The following is a 26,273-nucleotide window of genomic DNA, read 5'->3' as shown; positions in this document are numbered from 1 at the left end:
CAGACAACCATTCACACTCGCATTTACACCTACGGTCAATTTAGAGTCACCAGTTAACCGAACCTGCATGTCTTTGGACTGTGGGGGAAACCGGAGCACCCGGAGGAAACCCACGCGGACAACATGCAAACTCCACACAGAAAGGCCCTTGCCGGCCCCGGGGCTCGAACCCAGGACCTTCTTGCTGTGAGGCGACACCACTAACCACTACACCACCGTGCCGCCCACTTTCCCATATGTTGTTCTAAAAAAAAAAAAAAAAACTCTTACTACTAAATATTATATAAAATGTTATGAATCCTATCAAGTTATTATGATTAATAACAATTGAAAATAATGATTTATCCTGAATTTGCTGAAAGACGCAAATTCTTGTGCAGGACTACATATTCTGTGCACAGCAAGTCGTCGTCTTCTTTCGGCTGCTCCTCGTCGTTCGGGGTCGCGACAGCAGCTCTGTTCCACATATGTGATTTAGCATAGGTTTTATACCAGATGCCCTTCCTGACGCAACCCTCCCCAGTCTATCCAGGCTTGGTAACGGCACCAAGTACGCAATGTCTTGTACAACTCCAGTGGTTGGGTATTTTCCCTAATCTGCATGTCTTTGAACTGTGGGGGAAACTGGAGCACCCGGAGGAAACCCACACAGACACGGGGAGAACATGCAAATTCCACACAGATAAGGCCCCCGTTAGTGGTGAGGTTCAAACCAGAACCTTCTTGCTGTGAGGCGACAGAGCTAACCACTACACCGCCACAGTAACAGCGCTTCCTGTTTTAAAACTCACACACACTACCCCAGGGGTTCTCAACTTTTTCTGCTTTAAGGCTCACCTATTCATACTTGTAAGGAGTCAGGGCCCATTTAAAAAAAAAAAAATCCCAATGATTTTGGTTCATCTATTCTATTAGAATCTAATCTATTGTAAAGTGTATTAACAGAATGCAACATGACTCCCTGTTACAGATTGGAGCCCAGGAATTAAATAAATGCAATAAAAACAAACTGGTTTTAATTGTAGGTATTGTATTTACCCCTCCTAGAACTGCCACCTTATTGTGGTGGAGAGGTTTGTGTGCTTGAATGATCCTCGGAGCCATGTTGTCGGGGGCATTACGCCCCTGTTAGGGTCTCCCAAGGCAGACAGGTCCTAGGTGACAGGCCAGACCAAGAGCAGTTCACCAAAACCCTTATGGAGATATATAGAAAAAAAAAAAATCAAGAACCATGACATCGCCCGGTATGGCGCAGCCGGGGCCCTACCCTGGAGCCAGGCCCGGGGTTGGGGCTCGTATGCGAGCGCTTGGTGGCCGGGCCTTTGCCCACGGGGCCCGGCCGGGCTCAGCCCGAAGCGGTGACGTGGGCCTGACCTCCTGTGGGTTCACCACCCACAGAGGTAGCCGTAGGAGGCTGGTGCAGTGTGGATTAGGCTGCAGTCAAAGGCAGGGGCCTCGACGACCTGATCCCCGAACACAGCAGCTAGCCGTTGGGACATGGAATGTCACTTCACTGGGGGGGAAAGAACCTGAGCTTGTGCGGGAGGTTGAGAGGTACCGGCTAGAGATAGTCGGGCTCACCTCCACGCACAGCTTGGGCTCCGGAACCCAGCTCCTCGAGAGGGGCTGGACTCTCCACGGTGAGCGGCGGCGGGCTGGTGTGGGCTTGCTTATAGCTCCCTAGCTCAGCCGCCATGTGTTGGAGTTTACCCCAGTGAACGAGAGGGTCGCCTCTCTGCGCCTTCGGGTCGGGGAGAGGGCTCTTGCTGTTGTTTGTGCCTACGGGCTGAATAGCAGTAGAGTATCCGGCCTTCTTGGAGTCCCTGGGAGAGGTACGGAGAGGAGCTCAGACTGGGGACTCCATTGTTCTACTGGGGGACTTCAATGCTCACGTGGGCGACGACAGTGACACCTGGAGGGGCGTGATTGGGAAGAACGTCCTCCCCGATCTGAACCCGAGTGGTGTTTTGTTATTGGACTTCTGTGCTAGTCACGGTTTGTCCATAACGAACACCATGTTCGAGCATAGGGGTGTCCATAAGTGCACGTGGCATCAGGACACCTTAGGTTGGAGGTCGATGATCGACTTTGTCATTTCATCTGATCTCTGGCCCTATGTCTTGGACACTCAGGTGAAGAGAGGGGCTGAGCTGTCAACTGATCACCACTTGGTGGTGAGTTGGATCCGCTGGCGGAGGAGGAAGCCGGACAGACCTGGCAGGCCCAAACGTATGGTGAGGGTCTGCTGGGAACGTCTGGCCGAGCACTCTGTCAGGGAGGTCTTTAACTCCCACCTCCGGGAGAGCTTCTCCCAGCTTCCGAGGGAGGCAGGGGGCATCGAGTCTGAGTGGACCATGTTCTCTACCTCCATTGTAGACGCAGCTGTGGCCGCAAGGTCTCCGGTGCCTGCCGTGGCGGGAATCCCCGAATGCGGTGGTGGACACCGGAAGTAAGGGACGCCGTCAAGCTGAAGGAGTCCTATCGGGCCATGTTGGCCTCCGGGACTCCGGAGGCAGCTGACAGGTATCGGCAGGCGAGGCATGCCGCAGCTCGGGCAGTTGCGGAGGCAAAAACTCGGAACTGGGAGGAGTTCGGTGAGGCCATGGAGGAGGACTATCGGTCAGCCTCGAAGAAATTCTGGCCAACCGTCCTGCGCCTCAGGAGGGGGAAGCAGTAGTCTGCCAACACTGTTTACAGTGCGGGTGGGGAGCTGTTGACCTCGACTGGGGACATTGTTGGGCGGTGGAAGGAATACTTCGAGGATCTCCTCAATCCCACCATCACGTCTTCCATTGAGGAAGTGGAGGTTGATGACTCAGAGGTGGACTCGTCCATTACCCAAGCCGAAGTCACTGAGGTGGTTTTCAAGCTCCTCGGTGGCAAGGCACCGGGGGTGGATGAGATCCGCCCTGAGTATCTCAAGTCTCTGGATGTTGTGGGGCTGTCTTGGCTGACACGCCTCTGCAGCATCACGTGGCGGTCGGAAACAGTGCCTCTGGAGTGGCAGACTGGGGTGGTGGTCCCTCTTTTTAAGAAAGGGGACCGGAGAGTGTGCTCCAATTATAGGGGAAAATCACACTTCTCAGCCTCCCCGGGAAGGTTTACTCCAAGGTACTGGAGAGGAGAATTCGGCCAATAGTCGAACCTCGGATCGAGGAGAAACAATGCGGTTTTTGTCCTGGTCGTGGAACACTGGACCAGCTCTATACCCTTCATAGGGTGCTCGAGGGTTCATGGGAGTTTGCCCAACCAGTCCACATGTGCTTTGTGGATCTGGAGAAGGCATTCGACCATGTCCCTCGGGGTATTCTGTGGGGGGTGCTTCGGGAGTATGGGGTTCGGGGCTCTTTGCTAAGGGCTGTCCGGTCCCTGTACGAATGGAGCAGGAGTCTGGTTCGCATTGCCGGCAGTAAGTCAGACCTGTTCCCAGTGCATGTTGGACTCCGGCAGGGCTGCCCTTTGTCACCGGTTCTGTTCATAATTTTTATGGACAGAATTTGCTAAGGGCTGTCCGGTCCCTGTACGAATGGAGCAGGAGTCTGGTTCGCATTGCCGGCAGTAAGTCAGACCTGTTCCCAGTGCATGTTGGACTCCGGCAGGGCTGCCCTTTGTCACCGGTTCTGTTCATAATTTTTATGGACAGAATTTGCTAAGGGCTGTCCGGTCCCTGTACGAATGGAGCAGGAGTCTGGTTCGCATTGCCGGCAGTAAGTCAGACCTGTTCCCAGTGCATGTTGGACTCCGGCAGGGCTGCCCTTTGTCACCGGTTCTGTTCATAATTTTTATGGACAGAATTTCTAGGCACAGCCAGGGGCTGGAAGGAATCCTGTTTGGGAACCACAGGATTTCATCTCTGCTTTTTGCGGATGATGTTGTCCTGTTGGCTTCTTCAAACCAGGACCTTCAGCATGCACTGGGGTGGTTTGCAGTAGAGTGTGAAGCGGCTGGGATGAGAATCGGCACCTCCAAGTCCGAGGCCATGGTTCTCGACCGGAAAAGGGTGGCTTGCCCTCTCCAGGTTGGTGGAGAAGTCCTGCCTCAAGTGGAGGAGTTTAAGTATCTCGGGATCTTGTTCACGAGTGAGGGAAGGATAAAGCGCGAGATCGACCGGCGGATCAGTGCAGCCTCCGCAGTGATGCGGTCGCTTTATCGGTCCGTCATGGTGAAGAAGGAGCTGAGCCAAAAGGCGAAGCTCTCGATTTACCGGTCGATCTACGTTCCAACCCTCACCTATGGTCATGAGCTTTGGGTAATGACTGAAAGAACAAGATCGCGAGTACAAGCGGCCGAAATGAGTTTCCTTCGCAGGGTGGCTGGGCGCTCCCTTAGAGATAGGGTGAGAAGCACAGTCACTCGGGAGGAGCTCGGAGTAGAGCAGCTGCTCCTCCACATCGAGAGGAATCAACTGAGGTGGCTCGGGCATCTCTTTCGGATGCCTCTTGGACGCCTCCCTGGTGAGGTGTTCCAGGCATGTCCCCCTGGGAGGAGGCCCCAGGGAAGACCCAGGACATGCTGGAGGGACTATGTCTCTCAGCTGGCCTGGGAACGCCTCGGTGTTCTTCCCGAGGAGCTGGCCGAGGTGTCTGGGGAAAGGGAAGTTTGGGCTTCCATGCTCAGACTGCTGCCTCCGCGACCCGGCCCCGGATAAAGCGGATGAAGACGAGACGAGTATTGTATTTAAAACTGTCTGGATGTGCCAGAAGCCAACATAAAACCATACATGCAGGGCATTCTCAGTCAAAAGGGATTAAATGATCCAAAAGTGGAGTCTGGTCCATTAACACAAGAACTTATTGCCATGTTCGTATACAGAAAACAAGCAAATTATTAAAACCAAGAAGTACACTTAAAAAAAAAAAAAGTGGACATAGAAACCACTCAATGGGATCAGATCCTTACACACTAACAAAAAGATTTTTCCTATGAGCTGGAAAATGATCTATCTGTTGAGCTCTGACATCTCAAACTACCTGGTGCTGCATACATCGTTCCACACGGACAAACAGATGAAAACCTGGAAGAGCATGGAGGAGTACAACTTTTTATATGTGGCTGGGTTAAAGATCTGGAGATTAGGACACTACAAGGTAGACGATCTCAGTGCAGGAAGAGTGTTTATTAGCAGGCGTGATATTTAAGTCAAGTTTATTTTTATAGCACTTTTAACAACAGACACTGTCGCAAAGCAGCTTTACAGAGAATTAAAGACTTTAAACAAGAGGCAATTTTATCCCTAATTTATTCCCAATGAGCAAGCCTGAGGAGACTGTGGCAAGAAAAAACTCCCTCAGATGACGCAAGGAAGAAACCGAGAGGAACCAGACTCAAAAGGGAACCCATCCTCATCTGGGTGATAATAGACAGCGTTATTATAAATAACTCACTTCTATAACAGTGTCCTACAGAGTCACAAAGTACAACTGTGTAACCAGGAAATTCATTATAGTTTGAACATGAAATCTGTTTTGTTGAGGTTATAAACTGTTCACTGATGGAAACTTGAGTATAAAACTGTTCAAGACAGCTGCAGTCCTAAAGTTAGCAAGTTAACTGTAGTCCTCAGACATAGATGCGTGACTAAGTGTCCAGAGCAGCTTCCAAGCGTATGGTTTTTGTTAACAAAAGCAAAACAGAAAGCAGAGTATTTAAACAGCATTATAAACATGGCTAGAAACAAACGTGCCAGTGATAATGATAATACTTCGAAAAGCCTCTGTGAAAACAGCTTCCGTATCTGTCCGTGCTGATTGCAATCAAATCAGCGTCAGGTGTTTCCCATAACGACTGGGTCTCAAGCGCGTGCACAACACGCTCCGTGAGCGTGACAATCAAGTGTTCACCTACTGCGTGACCACCAACTTTTAGCTCACGTGTATATCGCCATCAAAATGCCTCATTTTCATCGATAACCCATCACAAGCTGTAGTGTGACCGTAGCTTAATGAGGCAGATGTGACGTCAGATGCAACCCAGCAATTGTACCCTACTACGAGTAAAAATCAGCTTCAACTTGGGGGAAAAAAAAAAAAATTACGGCCCACTAGATGGCGCTCCGCAGCCCATTAGGCCCAGTGGTTGAGAAACACTGCTCTCGCCCCACACTAATAATGCCTCGAGGCAGTGCAGTGTGTAATTGCATCATCATTGAAACTAAAGTCTGATCTTCGTATTATTTGGTACAAAACCGAGACACAACTCTAATCACGCCTTTCCAATGAAACCACGATAGCGTTCACTATACAGTTCAGCACATCATCAGGTTTTCATCCTGTACTCTGAATGAAAAGTTTCAGATGTGATCAGTGCGTTTCACTCTGCTGTGTCTTACGTGTGTTTGAAGATCAAAGTAGGCTCTCCTTTCCTCCATGCGCTCTCTGTTGAAGTTACTGTTGAACTCCGCTGCCTTTTTCGCAGCTTTCTTGATGTACTCTGGTACTTTGCTGGCTTCGACCTTTTGAGGATTTTGCTGTTGCATTTGCTAGAGTCAAAGATACAAAAACGTATTTAAATAAACCAACAAGCAGGATGGAGTATCAACAAAAGTACAAACAATGATGAATTAATTAATTCTCTAATATGAAGTAAGGCATTTGTTTTACTTGGTTGGAACCAAATTATTGACCGTTATACGATTTATCCTTGTTTCTCAGTTGTGAAGTTGCTGAACCTGCGAGTGACTAATAGGATGCATTGGGGTGTTTCTCGCCATCTTACTATTTTATATCAGGCAAGAGTGAACGAGTGATTAAAGCAGAGTGCTCGGCCTGGATTTGTAACTAATAGTAGTCCTGTAATGGGGTGAATAACTGTCCCAAGCCTAGCGTTTTTTGACAGGCTGGAGAAGGGAGGGAAGGAAAAAAAAAAATAGAACATACAGACCAGGTAATAAAATTACACACAACAGTAGTGACTAGAAGTGATTGTATTTTGGGTAGCTAGCTAGGAATTAGTGGTCCACTGGCATAGATTTACAGCGCCATTACAGGTACAGATTGATGAGCTTCTACGGAATCACATGAGAATACACCCGAGTAAGGCCATTATTAAAAAATGTTCTGTTTCCGGTCCACCAGCCAGGTGAGTGCCGTTTGTGCGGTTGAAAAATTTTTTTTAACGCTGGTTTTTCGACATTTTTTTGGGTTCGTAAATCTAAAATCGAACTTGACATTTCCGCATTCCCAGGGCTTTCCACTAAGGCTCATACTAGCCAGCCATGACAAATAAGTAGCCAGCCGGGGGGGGTTTGGGAGTAAACACAAAAACTCCTGTGCACGCAGTTCCCAGGATTAAATGTATTTTCCACAGACCATTTATTTATTCACTTTACTCAAATACAAAGTAAAATGGCAGTAAATCTTTTCTTTTCTTGCGTATTGCATCATGAGGCGTTCCTGGCTTGTAAATCTCTTATTTTCGGTGCATGACACATTCACGCAGCTGAGCATGCTATGAATTAACAACGACAACGGTCTGCAGTGGGGCTACACAATTAAACACTCAGCGAACATTTCTCCATTTGTGTATGAAAATACACTCCAACCACTCAGTTTGGGTTCATTTACAACCAACGGTGTCTTTTGATGCCAACACGTAATTGAACGAGAGAAGACTGGTTTACCGGAGACAAAATAAGTGTTCTCTGCTTCTGTTCCCTCCGATGTCGCCTCCGATGGCCCCGACACACTACTGCCTCCGCCGAGTGCGTGCACACTCTGAATTGAATCAGCTCTGCGCATGCGCCGTGTGGCACAAAAAAACGGCAGCCACCATGAAGGAAGGCGATCCGGAGTTTTCAAACATTTGCTTAAGTGTGAAATCGCAAAATGGTATTCTAGCGAACAACAAAATAGTAAAGATTCAGAAAAACAAATAATTCAATGATCATTTTAATAGTGTAATTTCATCCGAACTAGGCCTAACGCTCGATTTAGAACTACAAAAAGTCCGTGTGTCGGACATTTTAAGTACCTTTGTAAAAGTTTTGCAAATATTGCAGTCAGCATTTAAAATGCTAACTTAAAGTTTTTGTACAAGTTTCAGTTGATTAAACTGTCATTTTATTAAATGTGTCTGCTTTTGTAATAAAAAAAGTACTGAAAGAAAAAGCAAACACAGCATTGCGATTTCTTATCCATCCATATATATATATTAAAAAAAAAAAATCCCTACCTCCCAACTGAAAATTTTTTTGCTCACCCGGTGGACAGGAAACAGATTTTTTTTTAAGGATGGCCTAACCAAGAACTTCTGGGGTGAGTTTTCCAAAAGCATCGTGGCACAAAGATCATCATGAAATGGTAGAGTGAGCATCACAATGAACACACTCTCTCCTAGTTAAGATGCTCTTGGCGTTAAGAGGCTTTTGGGAAACCCACCCCTGATCTTTGTCAGTTACTGAGTTCCTGTTAAATCATAATGTTGTGTGCAATAATGTTTTACTTACTTACAACATTTAATTATTTCCTCAGAGTCAAACAACATGTCCGTCACATCCCAAACTGCATTCTCCTCTACCAAATAGTTCTGTCTGCACAACGGTAGTGTAATTACCATTTCAACACACTACCGCAACTTGGTACACAGCCCTGAATTCTGACTGTGTGCACTCTCAGCTGAGATTCATCTGCGCCAGCGGTAAATAACGAGGCACATCCCAAATGATCACACACTCCGAAACATACAGTATAGCATGCAATATCATGCGTCTGCCAGAGAGGAGAATTCAAAAATCTTGCATCTTGTAGCTTTAAAACAATTTAGTTGAATCAACTTAAACCAAAATTTGTCTATTTATAAAACTAATGTTACTTACAGCGCTCAGAGTGCTTACTGAGTACTCTTTGGTGATCCTCTGCCGCTCTCGCTCTTGAAGTATAACCGAGTACTCTGCATGCTTAGCTGGATACTCCTTAATCATCAGATCAATAACCTCATCACTGCGTAAAGCTGTAAGCCCTGGGAGAAACAAAGTCATAGAAACACAGGCACCAGATATTAGACCAGCTCTTTTAATTAATGATCGGTGGACAATTTTAAATGCACTCAAATTTAAATTACAAAGTTATATTGGACATGCAGTGACTCCCTGTGTGCATTATGGTTTATACCATAATTTCAACCGTGAAATCCTGACCAAAACTAAACTCCCGGTCTATCAAGCTGTCATTCTTCCCACCCTGCTCTATGGAGCTGATAGCTGGACTACCTACAGTAGACATCTGAAAGCCCTGGAGCAGTATCACCAGCGATGCCTACGCAAGATTCTCAGGATCAGCTGGGAAGACAGACGGACTAATAGTGTCTTAAAGGAAGCCAACATCGCCAGCATCACCTCAACTATCGCTAGGCACCAGCTACGATGGACAGGTCATGTAGTACGCATACCCAACTACCGCCTTCCAAAACAGATTCTGTATGGCCAACTAAAGGAAGGAAAGCATACCCAAGGAGGGCAGAAGAAGCAGTACAAAGACATGATCAAAGTACAGCTCAGAAAGTGCCACTTCAATCTCAATAACTGGGAGGAGGCTGCCCTCAAAAGAGATGAGTGGAGAAGGATGGTCCATGAGGGTACAGCACACCTAGGCCCAATCCCAATTCGAATTTCTACCCCTACCCCTCCGCCTTCCCCTCCGCCTTCCCCTTGGCCCTTCCCCTTGAAACTGAGCTACAAGGGATAGGGCTTGAAATTCAACCCTTACGTATTGGGATAGCCCTTCAACGATCGCATACGTCATCGCGTACCTCCGTCAGCGTTTACGTTAGCAAAACGCGACCAAATGCGTCATTGGCTGCGACCAGCCGCTACAGTCAGAGGCAGAAATCTCTGCTGGCAGGGTGTGATTTGTTAACTAACACCACTGAATGGGATATCTTTGGCGCTTCGTGCACCACATCCGACAGAATGAGGTGTCAGAACACTCATGTAAACAATAAAAGCGAGAATAACAGAACAAAACGTACGCAGTAAAGCAACCGAAAACAATACTCACTCCCAAAGCTTTTTAGCAGCAGCTTGGATTTCAGAAATCGCTGCTCATTCTCAGCTCGAAAGCGAATCAAGCGGCGTGTTTCCTCTGGATAACAACTTAAAACACGCAAATAATGGAGAAAATACATTTATGACAATCTTTCGCCGCGGGAACCGCCATCTTTCTGAAATCCGCATGAAATCTCGCTGAAATCCGCATGGCATTGTGGGAAATCACTCAAACCCCTTCGTTCGGAGTCAGCTCCAGGAAAATCTCCGTTTGGAGGGGTACAGAAGCCCTCCCCCTTCCCCTACCCCTCCGCGTTAACTGGGATTGGGATACCCCTACCCCTTCACGTGAACGCGCAAAATGGAGGGGAAGGGCCAAGGGGTTGGTCCAAGGGGTGAAATGGGATTCGGCCCTAGAAGAGGACCTCCACCGTGCCGCAGAAACTAAAAGGCAACTGAAGGAGAGAACCACCACCAAAACAGCTCCCCAAACCCAAACCACCACCTCCAGGACAACAATCTACATATGCCCCCACTGCAATAGAGACTGTGGATCGAGGATTGGCCTCAACCGCCACCTGACGACCCACCGTCAGGAGGACAATCATACTCGTTACGAGTGATCGCTCGCCGATGATATATTAAAAAAAAAACCTAAACAAGACCATTGCACCACTCTACTTGAAGACATCCTCACAATATACTTTCACCAATCAGCCATAACATTATGAACACTAGCAGGTGACATGAATAACATTTGACTCTCATTACAAATACCGCGAGTTGGTCTAGTGCGTGTCCACCTCTCAATCGGGAGTTTGACTCGTGGTTGGGTTAGACCAAAGACCATCACAAAAAATGGTACCCACTGCTGTCTGGCAAGCCACACTGCAATACAGATGCGAGCAGGGAGTCAAACTCTCACGGTTACCAGAGGAGCCACCCACCCCCAATGGTAACCCTAGCTATGTGAGAGGCAGACGGCTAAAGAAACGGAGATCGGCGCTGCCCTATGGCGCGGGAAGGACTTCAGATCTCATTACAAAGGCACCTGTCAAGGAGTGGGCTATATTAGGCAGCAAGAGAACAGAAGAGCTACTGTAGCACAAACTGCTGAAAAAGTTAATGCTGGCTAAAACAGAAAGATGTCAGCATTAACGTTTTCAGCAGTTTGTGCTACGGTAGCTCTTCTGGGGGATTGGACCATATGGATTCGCCTTTGTGCCCCGTGTAAATCAATGAGACTTCAACACCCTGTCACCGGTTCACTGGGTGTCCTTCCTTGAACCACTTTTGGTAGGTACTAACCACTGCATACCAGGAACACCCCACAAGGCGTACCATTTTGGAGACGCTCAGACCCAGGCATCTCGCCATCACAATTTGGCCCCGAAACCTATTTGGCCCAGATAACCAGCCCCGAACCAGCCCTGGAACTGATTTGGTGGAAAAGGGGTATCAGAGCCTTACGCTTGCCTGTTTTTCCTGCTTCCAGCACATCAACTTCAAGAACTGACTGTTCTCTTGGTGCATACTATATCCCACACACTGCTAGGTGCCATTGTAATGAAATAATCAATCAGTGTTACTCATTTCACATGTCAGTGGTCATAATGTTATGGCTGATCGGTGTTTCTCACAATATAAATATGTACATTTTGATATGGAGATGGATAGAACAACAAAACTGTACAACCACATAAAACTGATCAATTCAGGGATTTTTTTTAAATTCTACATTTGCAATTAAATAAAAGGATGAGATTATTTGAAAATTATGGAAACACTGAAATATCAATATAGCTTTGGCATGCTTTGAAATTTCTTACACCTACATGTTGAGAAAAAGCTTACCTAATGTACACTGTGTCTCTGTGATGACATTCTGTTCTCGAAGATAAAGTTTTTCTTTGTGAGATAAGTCTCTCCTTTCCAGGTCTAGGAGGGAGGGGGGGAAAAAAGCGCACGCACACACACACAATCAGTACAAAACCAGTTGCTCTGCTATCAGAGTATCCGAATCAACCAAAAAGTCATTTGACTTTTCACAATTACTTTGTTTGATAAAGGCTATGCCCACATTAATAGGTTTTAGTTTTAAAACGGTGTTTTATAAAGAAAACAATCCCCATCCATATTAACACGCCTGAAAATGCAGATCGCATGATCCTTCCCAACACTGGGCATGCACGTACCAGTATAAACAAACAGCTGATACCTCGTTTTGTTCCTGAAAAGGGTCACGTGACAGGCATGACAAATCAGAGAAAGATGCATTGTGACTGATAATCAAGAAGCGAACAGGAGCGTCAGAGTCATCGTTTCAAAACATCTCCGTTTTTGCCCGTGTACACTAAAACGCTACCCTGGAGTTTTCAAACTGAAACAAGACTAATGCCGCTTTTCCACTACCAACGCGGCTGAGTTGGGCTGAGCTGTGCGGTGCCGAGTTGGGCTGAGTCGAGCTGAGCGGGGCTGTTGGAGTTGCATTTCCACTACAACTGCGCTGGCTGGAAGTGGGTGGACACATTGGGTGGAGTTAGCGAAAGTGGGTGGACATCACGTGATGTCGTTAGGCGGCGCAAACAGTGACATCAGTGATCTTTTAAGCGGTAGTCTCACGACCCGGATAGTAAACAATAAACATGGAGGACATGGAGTCGTTAGTGTTGCTGGTCTTGGTGCTGTGGCTTGTTGTCACTGACAACGCCAACAGATACTAGCAAGAGCGTATAGATGAGGCGAGGCGCATAAGGCTTCAGAAATTCTCGTAATTCTTCTTCCGGGTTTACGGTGTTTACAGATCCCAGCGTGCTCGCGGGGCGTGTGTGGGCATGTGAGGACACTCCTCCTCACCAATCAGTGCACAGGGGAGTGTCTCCTCACGCCCCTAGCCCCACTCGGCTCGGCTCACTTCAGCCCCACTCCAAAACCGTGCGAGTTTTGGGTGCTGAGTGAGGCTGAAGCGAGCTGAGTCGTGCTGCTCTGAGGTAGTCGAAACACGAGCCGTGTCGGGCTGAAGTGAGCTGAAAAAGGGTAGTGGAAAAGGGCCATAACAGTTCCCAAAAGTCTCTTTTTTGGGGGCTTGAAAACTCCAGAAGAGTGTGGACGCCAGGTGTAAACAAAGCAAAACTGATGCGTTTTAAAGCTAAAAACTATTAATTTGGATGTAGCCAGAGCTACCGTTTTATGACACTAACCATTTTAATTTGCCTTTTTTTTTTGGGGGGGGGGGGGGGGGGGGGGGCACTGTTTTTCAAGCACATCAGATTATTTTCATGTGAGTATTCATAAGGCAGGAATTTGAAGAGGTGCATTTTTATGGACACTGAGGGCTGGTTTTCCTCAGCAGGCCACAACAAGTGCATTTATAATAAGTACAGGAAAAAAAAAAAAGGGATGTAAAAATAAAAAGTTGAGAGTACACCGTGCACATCCTGGCTGCCGCTTCTCACCGGAGCATTTTATTTTTATTTTCTCTTTAGTGTTTGATGTTTTTGTTTGAGTGTTTTTGTCTGCCAGTTGCAGTATAGCTCCGGACCCAGTTTTGGGCGTCGGTTCCCCCCGGGCCTTGGTTCGCTGTGGGTGATGCCTGTGCTCCTAGTTATGTACTGCATTGAGCTCGTTGCTCATTTTAACATCGTGGTTGTCCATCGCTCTGCGCAGCAGTGCTTTCGTGCTTGGTGTGATGTTCTGAGTGATGTTGCTCGGTGCCGTCAGGCCATCCTTAAAAAAAAATCCGTTTCCTGTCCACCGGGTGGGCAAAAAAAATTTCAGTCGGGAGGGAGGGATTTATTTATTTTTTTTATTTTTATTATATATGGATGGATAAGAGATCGCAATGCTGTGTTTGCTTTTTCTTTCAGTACTTTTTTTTTATTACAAAAGCAGACATTTAATAAAATGACAGTTAAATCAACTGAAACTTGTACAAAAACTTTAAGTTAGCATTTTAAATGCTGACTGCAACATTTGCAAAACTTTTACAAAGGTACTTAAAATGTCCGACACACGGACTTTTTGTAGTTCTAAATCGAGCGTTAGGCCTAGTTCGGATGAAATTACACTATTAAAATGATCACTGAATGATTTGTTTTTCTGAATCTTTACTATTTTGTTGTTCGCTAGAATACCATTTTGCGATTTCACACTTCAGCAAATGTTTGAAAACTCCGGATCTCCTGCCTTCATGGTGGCTGCCATTTTTTTGTGCTGCACGGCGCATGCGCAGAGCTGATTCGACAGGGCTTTCCACAAGCGCCGGCTGCCGGCCACACAATTAAGTCCAGCCGGCTACTTTAATGACTATTTTTGTAGCCCACAGGCTCTAAATATTAATTTTCGATTTTAATAAAAGGGCAATTCCATGTAAATGTCAACCTCACCATGCAAAAATAAAAGCAACATGTAATACATCAAAACCACTCCCAGAGATATCACCTAGGCCTGTATTTTACAGATGTGAATAAGTTGAACCAATTTGTCACAAGAATTGTTCCCTTCACCTTAATATGTCAGTCTTTCTTTCTTATAATGTAAAACCCAAGCTAAAATCAACTTTGATCATGTACAATTCTATATTATTGCCACAAGCCACAGAAATGTATGCTAAAATCCACAAAACAGCAAAACAATAGCCATCCTAAATATTATTTAAGAACTTTGATAGTTTTAGCTGATATTTAGAGAGTTTTTCAAAGGGTTATGGTGGTTAAATTGCTGATTTTCTAAACATATGCCATGTCTATTTCAGACGCGTCACATCCATAACGGAATTTCATCACATCCATAACGCTGACTTTTCCTTCCGAAACTCTGCATGAAATACAAAATATTTTAAACAAAGATTTTTTAATATTCACCTTGGACCCCTCTATCAAATGGATATCTCCATTTCGACATTAGGTTTACAATTTCACAGAGTTTGATAAAAATGTACAGTCACCCAAGAAAAGTGATACTTTTTCTGTCACATCCATAACGCATCTTTTATTGGCGTTTTCTGGCATGCCCCAGATGTACTATGGGAATTGTTCTTGTTCTATCACTTCTCCAGTATGGTACAGCCTTAAAATATGCAACACCTGTTTAAATACTGGGAGACAATAAAACATGCACTGGGTCATTTGTTGCCATTTTGAGTTCAAGTGTCACGTCCATAACGCTGGAATTGCTCAAAATTAAATGTTTATCTAACGGACCGACAATGTCAAACTGAACTGTTGATCAAGGGAGAGTAACTCATCCGCGCCCCGACATGCGGTGTGCGCGCGCACTCAGTTGCGTGAATGTGTCATGCACCGAAAAAAGAGATTTACAAGCCAGGAACGCCTCATGATGCAATACGCAAGAAAAGAAAGAAGACTTACTGCCATTTTACTTTGTATTTGAGTAAAGTGAATAAATAAATGGTCTGTGGAAAATACATTTAATCCTGGGAACTGCGTGCACAGGAGTTTCTTTTGTGTTTACTCCCCCCCGGCTGGCTACTTATTTGTCATGGCTGGCTAGTATGAGCCTTAGTGGAAAGCCCTGGGAATGCGGAAATGTCAAGTTCGATTTTAGATTTACAAACCCGAAAAAAATGTCGAAAAACTGGCATTAAAAAAAAAAAAAATTTCACCAGCACAAACGGCACTCACCCGGCCGGTGGACCGGAAACAGAACATTTTTTAATAATGGCCTCACGGCGGCTGTGCTGGACTTGTTTTCATGCGCCTTTTGGTGGGACTGTGGTTGCTACACCATTGGAATGGCATCCTGACCTTTATTTGGTGGAGTTTTTTCCCCCCGCCCATATAATTGTAAAGCAACCTTGGGTTTTGTATGGAATCAATTTTGTGCCAAAATGTTCATACAATACTTTTGAAATATCAAAACAAAAACAACAAATCTCATCTCATCTCATCATCTCTAGCCGCTTTATCCTGTTCTACAGGGTCGCAGGCAAGCTGGAGCCTATCCCAGCTGACTACGGGCGAAAGGCGGGGTACACCCTGGACAAGTCGCCAGGTCATCACAGGGCTGACACACAGACACAGACAGCCATTCACACTCACATTCACACCTACGGTCAATTTAGAGTCACCAGTTAACCTAACCTGCATGTCTTTGGACTGTGGGGGAAACCGGAGCACCCGGAGGAAACCCACGCGGACACGGGGAGAACATGCAAACTCCGCACAGAAAGGCCCTCGCCGGCCACGGGGCTCGAACCCAGGACCTTCTTGCTGTGAGGCGACAGCGTTAACCACTACACTACCGTGCCGCCAAAACAACAAATCAAAATACAAAAAAAGAAAAAAGTCAATTTTTTTTTTAGACTGGCAAACAAATTATTCGTGTAATCGTGCAAAATATCAGTCTATTACTCTTCAGAAACCTTTTATTTTTATTCCGCGTCTTTCTCAGTTTTGTTTGACGTAATTTATTTTGGTTGCGATTCCAGCTTTCTCGTTTGCGCTCCCTGACTTTTTGCTTGCAGTTTTGGCACAAACTTCACGTGTGGGCGGGCTGTCCAGGAACGCATTCCCATTGGCTAACTTGTGTTTGACTGACAGCTACGCTCAGCCATTCCCTACTCGGATTCTGGCGGACTGTTTGACGAGCGACCGATCCATTGACGGTAAACAAGGGTCGAGTGGACTTCAGTGGCGACTATGATACTGAATTTACACTTTGATGAATTAATTCAATATCATAGTCGCCACTGAAGTCCACTCGATCCTTGTTTACCGTCAATGGATCGGTCGCTCGTCAAACAGTCCGCCAGAATCCGAGTAGGGAATGGCTGAGCGTAGCTGTCAGTCAAACACAAGTTAGCCAATGGGAATGCGTTCCTGGACAGCCCGCCCACACGTGAAGTTTGTGCCAAAACTGCAGGCAGAAAGTCAGGGAGCGCAAACGGGAAAGCTGGAATCGCAACCAAAATAAATTACATCAAATAAAACTGAGAAAGACGTGGAACAAAAGTAAAAGGTTTCTGAAGAGTAATAGACTGATATTTTGCACGATTACATGAATAATTTGTTTGCCAGTCTAACAAAATTGACTTTTTTTTTTTTGTATTTTGATTTGTCGTTTTTGTTTGATATTTCAAAAGTATTGTAGGAATATTTTGGCACAAAATTGATTCCATAGTTTTGAGAAAGGCGCTATATAAATTGCACTTATTATTATTGGGAAAAACAAATGTATGTGCATTAAGCATTTGCTCTAGACATAAATGCATGCTGTTCCGCACATTTTTTTTTTTTTTTTGGGGGGGGGGGGGGGGGTATTAACACAGGATCACACGCTGTGCTCATACAGCTGCAAATCAAGGTAGGGGACGTGGCTTTCGTAGCTTTTGGTGTGCATTTAAATATTATGAGAGCCAGAAAATTGAACATGGAAATCGATATTTGACTGATCACGGATATTGATAACTTTACCATGATGCTACAAGCACTTAATGCCTTTCAGTGTGGACCCTGTAAATCTGTGTTGTGACGGTTAACCAAGATGAGGACAGGAATTCCTGATTTGTGGAGGACCAGATTTCAGTTGTTTTACTGTGCACCCGAGTGTGTGTGTGGAGTGTTCAAACTGGTTAAAACAGACAGAATTAAAAGAAAAAAGACGACGTACAGCGTGTTTGGTCTGCACTGAACGAGGAAGAAGGTGTGATCTCAACATTAAACATCGCAATCCAAACAGTGGATATCAGCCATTCCATATAATTCCATTCAGGAGCAGGAAACAAGGTAACACACGTGTCTTGGATGCAGTTTTTAGTAATACCTGGATATTTCCGCTTAAAGGAGGTGACTCCTAAATACTCGCTGACTTGTTCTTGCAGCATATAATACTCTCCCGTATCATCTGGGGGCCATTTGTACTCGGTCAGATTCTCAGCAGGAAAATACGTTGGTCTGGAACAACACATGGAAGAGCTCATATGAGGAAGAGAAGTTAAGCACTGCACAATTACAAAAAATAAAAATCAAATCAAATGTATGAGGGAGGTTTTGAACATTTATGTAAGTATGGAAACATCAAAATTACCCAAAAAGCCACAAAGACACTTCAGTACTCTCTAAATAGACCTGCCTTTGTGGCTTCACACAATGTATGTGAAGGACAGGGCAAGAATACACCCAAGTATTTTGACTGAGAATACAAACTGTAAATGCATCTATCATCATTACAGCAGGATTTCTCACTCAAACCCTATGTTCAAAAGTTTGGGGTCACTTTGAAATGTCCTTATTTTTTGAAAGAAAAGCACTGTTCTTTTCAATGAAGATCACTTTAAACTAATCAGAAATCCACTCTATACATTGCTAATGTGGTAAATGACTATTCTAGCTGCAAACGTCTGGTTTTTGGTGCAATATCTCCATAGGTGTATAGAGGCCCATTTCCAGCAACTCTCACTCCAGTGTTCTAATGCAGCGGTTCCCAAAGTGGGGGTCGCGGAGGGACGGGACTGTTTGCATAACACAGAAAAAAAAACGGGCATTGGAATGTTTTGAACGGCGTCGGAATGTTGGTAATGCGTCAGCCGGCAGAGAGTCATTAAATCAGTCTATAGAACCCAATCACCCCCTTTCACTCCATAATCGCTCCCCGCCCTCCAATATGAATTTCATTCAGTGTATAGCTGCCACGGTCATTAGAATTCAATTGCTCCCTTTCACTCAGTAATCGCGCTCCGCCCTTGAATATTAATTCAATATTAATTCGATATTGTTGTTGTTATTAGCAAACCCTCCTCCTGTGAATACAAACTGTATAAAACAGGTCCCTATTTTGAGATTCAGAACAAAACATCGGACGGCAACTTTATGACAACATGGACAAGTTTCTACGCGTGCTTCCTACAAAACACAAGGCTGCTGCACAGGACGAGTTCCCATGCACTTCGGCAGCGAAAAAGATAAGGCGGTATGATGATGCATACATCGAAATGGGCTTTACAATCACAGACCCCTTCAATACAAGGCCACCTGCTCATCTCAGTGTTACTGAACAGGAACAGTTCATTGATGTGACCTCAGACATAGGATACAAACAGCAGTTTAGGGCCAAGTCACTGTCTGCCTTTTGGATTGGGGTGGAAAAAGACTACCCACTGTTGGGTGGAAAGGCTGTGGCCATACTCCTCCCTTTTGCCACATCCTACCTCTGTGAGGTGGGCTTTTCTGCAGTGGCCTCCATCAAGACCAAATACAGGGCAAAGTTGAACATTGAAAACGAACTAAGGGTGGCGATCTCACAGTTATCACCAAGATTTGAAAAACTCTGTACTGAAAAGCAAGCACACACAAGTCACTGAAAAAATATTCTGATGTTCTGTGTAATGTTCTGTTTTATTATGATGTGCAATGCTCTTTTGTGGATAATGCTCTTCTGTGAAAAAAAAATAGCAACTTTAATATCCATCTAATTATTATTATTATGGTTATTATTACTACACTACACACTGCATAATGGGTGGTGGTGGGGGGGGTCGATGTCAGGGGGTCCCAAAAATATTCTGAAGTCCAAAAGGGGGTCCCCAGCCAAAAAGTTTGGGAACCACTGTTCTAATGGTACAATGTGTTTGCTCATTGCCTCAGAAGGCTAATGGATGATTAGAAAACCCTTGTACAATCATGTTAGCACAGCTGAAAACAGTTGAGCTCTTTAGAGAAGCTATAAAACTGACCTTCCTTTGAGCAGATTGAGTTTCTGGAGCATCACATTTGTGGGGTCGATTAAATGCTCAAAATGGCCAGAAAAAGTCTTGACTATATTTTCTATTCATTTTACAACTTATGGTGGTAAATAAAAAAAAGTGTGACTTTTCATGGAAAACACAAAATTGTCTGGGTGACCCCAAACTTTTGAACAGTAGTGTACATCACATACATGGGTGATTCTTAGACTACGGGCACTTTTATGTCCTTTGATCATATTTTATGAAAGAAAGGGAAAAAAAAGGAAATTTCACACTTGTATTATTATCTTTACAATGAGAGTGTTTTAGGAAATTTGTACTGGTAGTGTATGATGACTTTTTCACCTTTTTCAACATTATATATGCAAATGTTGCTGTTTTGTGGTTGTCCCACACCCAGACTTTTGATCTTCAATGATAAAAATTAATTGTAAAAAATGTTTTTCCTAATGTTTTAAAATGTCACTGAATAAAGTATCAGTAAAATAATCAAAACATAATTGGGGTATTCGAGGTCATTCAACTGTTTGTGTTTTTTTTTAACCAAATGTAGTTGTCCCACACTATTGCTGCAATTTCCACCACAACACTGTAATGTCCCTTTAACCCTTTGGTGACTGACCCCTTGAACATGGTTCCTCCAGGAACGATGACATTTCAGTCGTCAAGACAACGGAAAAACTAAAATACAAGAGCATTTTGTTTTGTGCACAAGAGCATTGTGACGTATCTTTCTGTTTTTGTATTTTAGTTCTTCTGTTGTCTTGACAACTGAAAAGTCATAGTTCCTGGAGGAACCATTTTCAAGGGGTCAGTCACCAAAGGCGGTTTGTATGAAAGATTGTTTGGGTAGTTTCTGTGGAGATGAACAGTGACACCAGAGAACATGTCTGATATGGAGGGAATTTTGACTTCATCCATCAACTTTTGAAGAAAAGCCAAGGTAAATATAGCTTGAAATGAAAATATTTTTATTGTATGTAATTTCCAAACATGCCGTAACGTCAACTGAGTTTGTAAATAAGTTGTTTTTTTTAACGCACATAGATGTATTTTGCGTGCACAAAATGCTAGATACCACTTCTTAGCTAATATAAGATGTTAGTGTAGATTTTTCCTCAAAAAACTGTAGGATTGTAATTTCCACCACCGTAATTTCCACCACATTGCATTCTTGGGTGGAAATTACAATGGTGTGGTGGAAATTACATTTATGCATACAGGCGAAATTCTTAGATCCCCATACACTGCCTTTGCTCTCTCACACACTCATCTCATGCTCTCCCCACACATTCAGCCTATGCACACACTTCACACACTCAGTCTACTCTCCCCCATCACATCCTGTCCATGCTCTCTCACATCCACATCACTGAATGCTCTCTCACACCACAGACACGCATAGACCCCAACTACCTCATGCCCCTTCACATTACCCCACTCATAGCTCACTTCTCACTGACACACACAAAGTTCAATGGTGCCCATCGCATCCAGTATAGTCCATGTTGTCCCACACACTCCATCTCCCTTTCACAGAGAGCCCATGTCCAGGCCAACCACCACGGCAGTGTACCCTCACTCTCACACAACGCCATAAGGAAATTAAGATGGCAGTAAAGAAAGAATGGCAAGGAATCTGCAAAATTTGGCCTTGAATTACATTTACACACACACACACACTCCTCGCTTAGCTCAGAAAACTGAGTAATCAGAATGTTTCAATATCTCATCCAAATGTCTTCAGGTTTACTTGATTGCAAGTTCACATGATGGCTGTGTTGTGACGTTTTCTTTCTTTATTGTGAATACTGTTCCCAGCCCAATGACTTGTGTTCTCATCGTGACAACTCCAGCCGCCGCCTTATTTTGTTTTTTTGTTTGTTTGTTTTTAGTGCTCCTGATTAACCATTCACATGCCAACAATGGTCATGCTCTCTTGGCCAACAATGGTCATGCTCTCAGGACAAACCTCCCTCTCTCTGTGTTCAGAATACTTTTCATGATACTGTCAAGACTACTGTTTGTGAACGGTTTCAAAATACTGTTCATGTTGTATGCAATATATGATATGAAATGTATATGAAGTTGTCTTTTTAAAAAAAGAGGTTCAAACATACTAAATGAATTTGTTGAATGGAATTGGGTGCTTCATAAAGTTTTAAAATAAAAGTTTTGTTTTTCTATGGGGTCCATTTATAGTAATTTCCACAGCAACCAGTAATTTCCACTACGCCTAGTAATTTCCACCACCCCATTTCTTTTTAAACAAATAGTTACAAAACTCTAATCACTCATTAAAAACATCTGCATAATTTATGAGGTAATGTTCCACTTCAATTAAAAACACAAGTAGTTACTCCTTGAAGTGTATCTAACCATTCCAATGTTATATCTCAGGTTGTGGTGGACGTAAGATTCGTGTTTGGTCCTCATCACAAGTAATTTTCCTAATCCATAAATTCATGGGAATTACAATATAGGCATAAACTGCTAAAACTATATATGAAATTGGTCTTCCAGTGAAAAGAAATGATGTGTATCATACTATTTTAAAATAAATGACAAATATTTACATGTGATGGAAATTACATTTGTGCAAGGGGAGTCGGGAAACCTGTTAAAAATCACCAACTTGTCTTAGAATATCAGTGTGTTCTCTGATGAACCATCAAACTAGACTAGTTGTGTTTACCTATCCCAGGGTGACAATTTATATTTTCACACTTTTTTCCCCTTCAAGTTCACAAGGCCAATAGTGCCCATAGTTAAAGAATCACCCACATACACTTTAAAGTTAAATGCATCAATCTGGTGCAATCATCATCTTTTGGCTGCTCCCGATTAGGGGTCGCCACAGCGGATCTTTCGTCTCCATTGCTCCCTGTCTTCCGCACCCTTCTCTACCACACCTGCCACTTTCATGTCCTCTCTCACCACATCCATGTATCTCCTCTTTGGCCTTCCTTGTTTTCATGTGCCTGGCAGCTCCAACCTCAACATTCTCCTTCCAACATGCTCTGCATCTCTTCTCAGGATGTGCCCATACCATCTCAGTCTCATCTCTCTTAGCTTAATTCCCAAGCTCTCCACATGTGCTGTCCCTCTGATGTGCTCGTTCCTTATCCTGTCCAACCTCGTCACTCCCATCGCAAACCTTAACATCCTCAACTCCGCCACCTCCAACTCCACCTCCTGTCTCTTCGTTAAAGGTACGGTCTCCAATCCATACATCACAGCTGGTCTCACTACTGTCTTATACATCTTACCTTTCACTTTTGCTGGGACTTTCCTATCACAAATGACTCCCGAAATCCTTCTCCAACTGCTCCACCCTGCCTGCGCTTTCTCACCTCACTATCGCAGCCCCCATTTTCCTGCACAGTTGACCCCAGGTACTTGAATTCACCAACTTTCTTTACGTCTGCTCCTCGCATCTTCACTACACTCTCATCCCCAGTCTCTTTGATGCACATGTATTCTGTTTTGCTACTGCTCACCTTCATTCCTATGCATCCCTCCATCTCTCCAAACCCAACTCAACCTCCTTTCTACTTTCACCACACATCACAATATCATCCGCAAACATCATGTTCCATGGTGACTCTTGCCTCACTTTGTCCGTCAAGCTATCCATCACTATGGCAAACAAGAAAGGACTCAAAGCAGATCCTTGATGGAGTCCCACCTTCACCTTGAACCATTCAGTCGTTCCAACTGCACACCTCACTGCTGTTTCACTGTTCTCATACATGTCTTGCACTGCTCTGATATACTTCTCATTCACTCCACACACTCTCATACAATACCATAACTCCTCTCGGCACTCCATCGTATGCCTTCTCCAGGTCTACAAACACACAATGTAGCTTTCTCTGGCCTTCCCTGTACTTCTCCATTAACATTCTTAAAGCAAAAATTGTATCCGATGTGCTCTTCCTTGGCATAAACCCGTACTGCTGTTCACAGATTGCTACCTCTCTTCTCAATCTCACCTCCAATACCCTTTCCCATAGCTTCATGGTGTGGCTCAATTTGGTGCAGTATGAGAGCAAAATTAAGAGGTTAGATTGATGAAGAACTTCCCTCAACAATTGTGCTTTAGGCCACATCAATTTAATTAGTTGGTTCTCGGATTTTTTCAGGAAAAATATGAAGCGAGCGGGCGAAATAAAAAAATTTAAAAAATGCTCCGATGGTAAAATTAGCGGTGGGAATAGACCAAACAATACAGGCAAACCAGTAAACAGAATTTCAACACACCTGTCAAAGATTTTACGCTTCTGTTCGCTGAATATCCTAACAATCTCAAACACAGGCTTTACAGGACTCCCCTCCACAGGCATGTTTCTTCCACAAGTCTTTATCGAAAGTGAAAGGGGCGATTTGATTGTTTTTGACGTCACGTGACCTTTTCTGTTGGCGGGAGTTTGATTTCGATTTTTTTTTCTTCATTTTGCATTTTCTTCAAGCGGCGATTCCGAGAACCAACTAATTGAATTGGTGTGGCCTTACTAATTTTAACCTAAAACACAATGGTTGTACGACTGCTGATGATCTACCAAAAGGGTCACACCCACGGAGGGAGGGAGGGAGGGAGGGAGGGAGGAAGGAAGGAAGGAAGGAAGGAAGGAAAGAATTCCCCCCCCACACACACTAGAAAATATCCGTGTCCAAAATCACTCACTCACTCATTCACTACTCCCTATAGACCCCTTTCACATGACGTCACCGCGCCACGAGATTTTGTTAGGCGCCATATTGGAAGACCAAGTACGTGCACTCACAATATAAAACAAAGTACGAGCGAGAGTAAAGTGACACGATGGCTGATAATTCTGGTTATGTGAGTACATTACCAGCTGCAGAAAGGGCACGGTATGTGGAGAAACTGGCTGTGATTGATGGGTTTGACCCATATGATAAGACTCGGGGCAAGGGAGAATGGAAACATAAGGAGGACCTGACACCAATTCTGCCATCTGTTTGCTACCCAGACATTGTAAACTATTTGTTGTTTACACCCAGTGCCTACACTCAGTGTTCGAACTATGCCGATATTTTTGGGGGGGTCCCTTTTTTTCCCTTGGGGGTGTGTGTGCTTGCGCTTGTCTCAGAGTGCGGATCTCCAAACACATGAGAAGCCTATCTTATGCACATATCACGCGGACTCCACACCTCCACACACGCATCGCATCTGAAGTCATAACTCATCAGGGGAAATCGTGTCCGCATTGGCATGTTCAAAAAACAACCTCGCGTCAACAATGATACCACACGCAAGGAAAAAAAAAAAAAAAGTCAGGCTACTCAACAACCAACCTGGCAGCAGCGAGCAAGCCCCAAACTATCCTAAATTATTATTGTTATTAAATTGTAGAAGTCTGGGAGGCTTGCTCCTCATACAGTTATCAACTTGGGGCCAATTTAGCATGTTTTAAATCTGAATTTCTTGCGTTTGCTTACCTCAAAGTGTCCACAGATCATGCACAGACTTATCCATTATATCCACAGTTTTTTGCCAAGTCTCACACAGGTTTCTTTCAAGTCTACTGTTGGGCCAATAAATCATAAATAAAACAGCTCAGATTTGTTTGTTTAAGTCGTTTGCCACTCCACTTTATTCTCGTGGGTTCACATACCGCTGCCGTTATTATCCCCTTATCACGAGTTTGTTGGTCTTCCAAAATGGCGCAGGGTCTGTTTACTTCCGGTTTCGGGTGACGTCAGCGAAAGGGGTCTATATAGAGGATTACTATAGAGGACGATATAGTGAGCTCATTGGTAAAACGAAAGGGGGGGGAATAAAAAATAACCCCACTTTTGGACACTACTCCGTCGTGCTGTTATGTCATTACTGCCACACAATTAAAATGTGCCAGATTAGTCAGCTGGTGGGTTTTCAAAATAATAAATACATATTATACTGAGCGTATTTCCCACATTAATAAATACAAAAGTATTTTGTGTGCGCTGCCTCTTTCAGTTCTTTTAAATCAAGGCTGAATACTTTTATGAAATCAAATTTGAGGCTTTTGATTTCATTTCTTTCAGCGTGACCACAATGCATGATGGGATATATTGCTTGGTTAGTGACCATTGGTTGTACACTACTTTTCACGATGCATTGTGGGATACTTTGAGTGCACTATATAGGGTGCAGTAATTCTCACTATACATTCGGACAGCACTACAAAATGGTGACCTCAATATATAGTCCACTGTATAGTGAGGAGGGAGTGATTTCAGACACAGGGATATTTCAGCCATCAAAGAAATGAAGCAAAAGTGGTTCCCTGTACTCAACTGGTTTATTCAGTTTTTAAAAACTAAATATAAAATATTAAAATAGTGAATACAGATTAATTTAACGTTGGTCAAAAATTGACCCATTTCAAACTTCAACTTGATTAGTTAACATTACAAAAACAGCCTAACATTACATGAACTTCCTCATAAGAGACTAAAAACAGTTATGTTGTCAGAGCGCGTGTATGACAATCTTGGATGTTTGCAGCTGCACTGGTGTTAGGAATTTTTTTTCTTACCCAAAACATCTTCCTGCCTGTAGAGTATTTTCAAACTATATAA

The 26,273-nt window shown here is 44.2% G+C and overlaps 1 protein-coding gene across 2 annotated transcripts in view; it reads right to left on the bottom strand.

Annotated features, from left to right (window-relative positions):
- phf10 (PHD finger protein 10) overlaps positions 1–26,273 on the bottom strand; it is a 54,564-nt gene that overhangs the window by 14,949 nt on the left and 13,342 nt on the right. For both annotated transcript variants that reach the window (XM_060925533.1, XM_060925534.1), the window contains 4 exons: positions 17,762–17,892; positions 11,834–11,917; positions 8,813–8,955; positions 6,329–6,478 (listed from right to left, as the gene is read on the bottom strand). In XM_060925533.1, coding sequence (XP_060781516.1) covers positions 6,329–6,478; positions 8,813–8,955; positions 11,834–11,917; positions 17,762–17,892 — 508 coding nt within the window. The remainder of the gene's footprint in view (positions 1–6,328; positions 6,479–8,812; positions 8,956–11,833; positions 11,918–17,761; positions 17,893–26,273) is intronic.

Source organism: Neoarius graeffei, chromosome 7 (assembly GCF_027579695.1).
Source record: "Neoarius graeffei isolate fNeoGra1 chromosome 7, fNeoGra1.pri, whole genome shotgun sequence".
NCBI classification, from domain to species: domain Eukaryota; kingdom Metazoa; phylum Chordata; class Actinopteri; order Siluriformes; family Ariidae; genus Neoarius; species Neoarius graeffei.
Note: the sequence above shows the minus strand (reverse complement) of the source record. Positions and strands in the feature narration are given on the sequence as shown.